The 2,424-nt window shown below is 55.6% G+C and overlaps 1 protein-coding gene across 1 annotated transcript; it reads right to left on the minus strand.

Annotated features, from left to right (window-relative positions):
* Window positions 1-739: 739 nt before the first annotated feature.
* Window positions 740-1,653, minus strand: LOC142586853 (5-hydroxytryptamine receptor 1-like). The gene has a single exon (XM_075697724.1). It carries the CDS (start codon window positions 1,550-1,552, stop codon window positions 740-742), a length of 813 nt encoding a protein of 270 aa, XP_075553839.1. The 5' UTR covers window positions 1,553-1,653.
* Window positions 1,654-2,424: the final 771 nt, after the last annotated feature.

The following is a 2,424-nucleotide window of genomic DNA, read 5'->3' on the forward strand; positions in this document are numbered from 1 at the left end:
CCACCCCCTTTTCCATTCTTTTCTATTTGTCCTTCTTTATTCATATTTTGTTTTGTCTGGTGTCCGCGCGCAGTTCAATTTTCTTTGCAGTCGGACACATGTGCGCTACGATATGTGCAGGACGCAGGTGTACAAAGAAGATTTGTTTAACTCAGCGTATGCCTCCTGCTGTGTTTCCGCTTTTTTCTTGCGGATAGACGGTCTCTCTTAGCCTTTACAGGCTACTTTTCAGCTATGCGCTTTCGGAAAACACATAATAAGTAATTTATACAGACTTGTACAGTGCTCCTGAAAGTTCCATCTCCATGCGGTCTCGGCTAGTGTTCACACAACGTCGCATTGCACGCATCACGTAAGGATAATTGACACATCTCAGGGAAGAAAGAGGGAAAGAGTGCAGCTTTCGTCTTAAACGCTCGAATGATTGCGCTGGTCACTTGTCACCCGCATGTCTTTTCGGTGCGACAGTGACATCGCAAATTGCTCGTGCGAAAATCACCTCTTCAGACTTCCTGCTGTTTTTTTCCGAGGACACGTCTGATATCGCAGTTGTAAGTTCGGCCTCCGTGGGTCAGTCGAACAACGGTGAGACAGGCGAGTTGGTCGGCTCGCACGTGCTGCCTCGATTGTTCTGATGATGATTGGTCTCTTGGTGATTACCCTGATCATTGTGCTTATTATTCAGCTGATTCGCGTCGACCCTGGAGACCCGTAGGTCTTCAGGTGACGTCCACCATGGTCAGGCCCACGAGTTGAGGTGGTTGTCCCTGCTGCCCAGCAACTGTCTGACCGTGCCGCTGCTGCTTCCGCCCCCAGTAGTGCTGCTTCCGGTCGTCTGCGTCTGACAGCGGAAGCACAGCAGGTCCCGGAAGGCGCGCCGGAAGTCGTGGTGGAAGGTTACGTAGATGACCGGGTTCAGCGCCGAGTTGGCGTAGCCCAGCCAGAGCGCGAAGCTGTGCGCCACCTCCGGAAGGGGTTTGCCTCCCAGAGGCCGCACCAGGGCGAGGGCGAAAAAAGGGAGCCAGCAGGCCGTGAAAGCTGTCAGGATTATTCCGAGCGTTATGGAGGCCTTGCGTTCTCTCAGAACGACTCTCAGGCTCCTGCTGCGAGGTCCAGGCCTTGCCCGGTGCTCGGCTTCGATGACCTTCTTCGCAGCCCTGTGAATCCTCCAGTACACGAACAGCATCACGGCCAAGGGTATGTAGAAGGCCCCGAGCGTGGCGTACAGCTGGTAGGCGAGGTGCTGGCAGACGAGGCAGGTGGGCGCATCGAGAGTGCCGTGCTCGTTTCCCAGGACTAGCAGTGGGGGCACGCTGATGAGCGCCGCCAGGAGCCAGACGGCACCGATGCAGGCCCAGGCCCTTCGTGCCGTGCGCCGGACGCCGTAGGTCAAGGGTCGCGTGATGGCCAGGTAGCGGTCGACGGAGATCATGCAGAGGTTGAGGATGGAGGCGGTGCAGGAGGCAACGTCCATGGACACCCAGGCGTCGCAGGCCGCTCGTCCCAGGTCCCAGCGGTGGCCCGAGAGCTCGAGGTACATGGCGGGAGGCATGACCAGCAGGGCTACGCAGAGGTCGGAGGCGGCAAGTGAGACGAGCAGGTGGTTCGACGGGTGCCGCAGGCGCCGCACAAGGCAGACGGAGAGGCAGACGAGCGCGTTGCCCACCGCCGTGGCGCCGATGAGCGCGCCCAGGCACAGAGGCAACGCTAGTGCACTCAGGGTGGCAGAGGGAACGGGACACCACCGGGGATGCCACTGCTTCCGCTGGGTCAGCTACTTCCTGGGGTCAGGGTTATCCTGCGTGGATAAGAAATAGCAAAGAACAAGTTACGTCAGTTGTTTTGTGTGCCCATAAACGAGCGCTGATATATGTATGCGTGAGCGATTTAGGTGTGCAGAATATGTGCGTTGCTGCACACAGTTTCCGAAATCGTCCGACCACGTTAGCGATTCTATTTTCGATGTGCACCTCCGAACGAAGTGGCACCCTCAATGTTTACTCTCCTCCTAATGAGAAGCATTCTTCACAACATAAAGGGATAACACAATACTACCTATTAGGAAGAAGGATACCGCTAGCCCGTAGTAAGCTTACCAGAGAGGACACAGTCTGGCGGCGACTAAGGACAAATACGTACAGACGCTTAAGACACCAGTAGTGTTCCACACGATAAAATAAGACATAATTTTTGTGTCGAATACGTCAGTTTATGTCATACAATCTGGGGGTGTGAGAAAAACCTGGCGCTTCCTACCGTCGCCAACCCCAGCCAGTCCCAATATGAGGCCGCGCTGCTCAGCTCTAGCCTGGATATCCAGCGGCAGCTGGTGAACCTGGCTCGCTCGGCAGCCAAGTGCACAGGAGCAATGAATTAAGGTCCCTGTTGTTGGGACAAGATGCACTCCGGTCGTTTTAAATGAAG

This window comes from Dermacentor variabilis, chromosome 7 (genome assembly GCF_050947875.1).
Source record: "Dermacentor variabilis isolate Ectoservices chromosome 7, ASM5094787v1, whole genome shotgun sequence".
Classification (NCBI taxonomy): Eukaryota; Metazoa; Arthropoda; class Arachnida; order Ixodida; family Ixodidae; genus Dermacentor; species Dermacentor variabilis.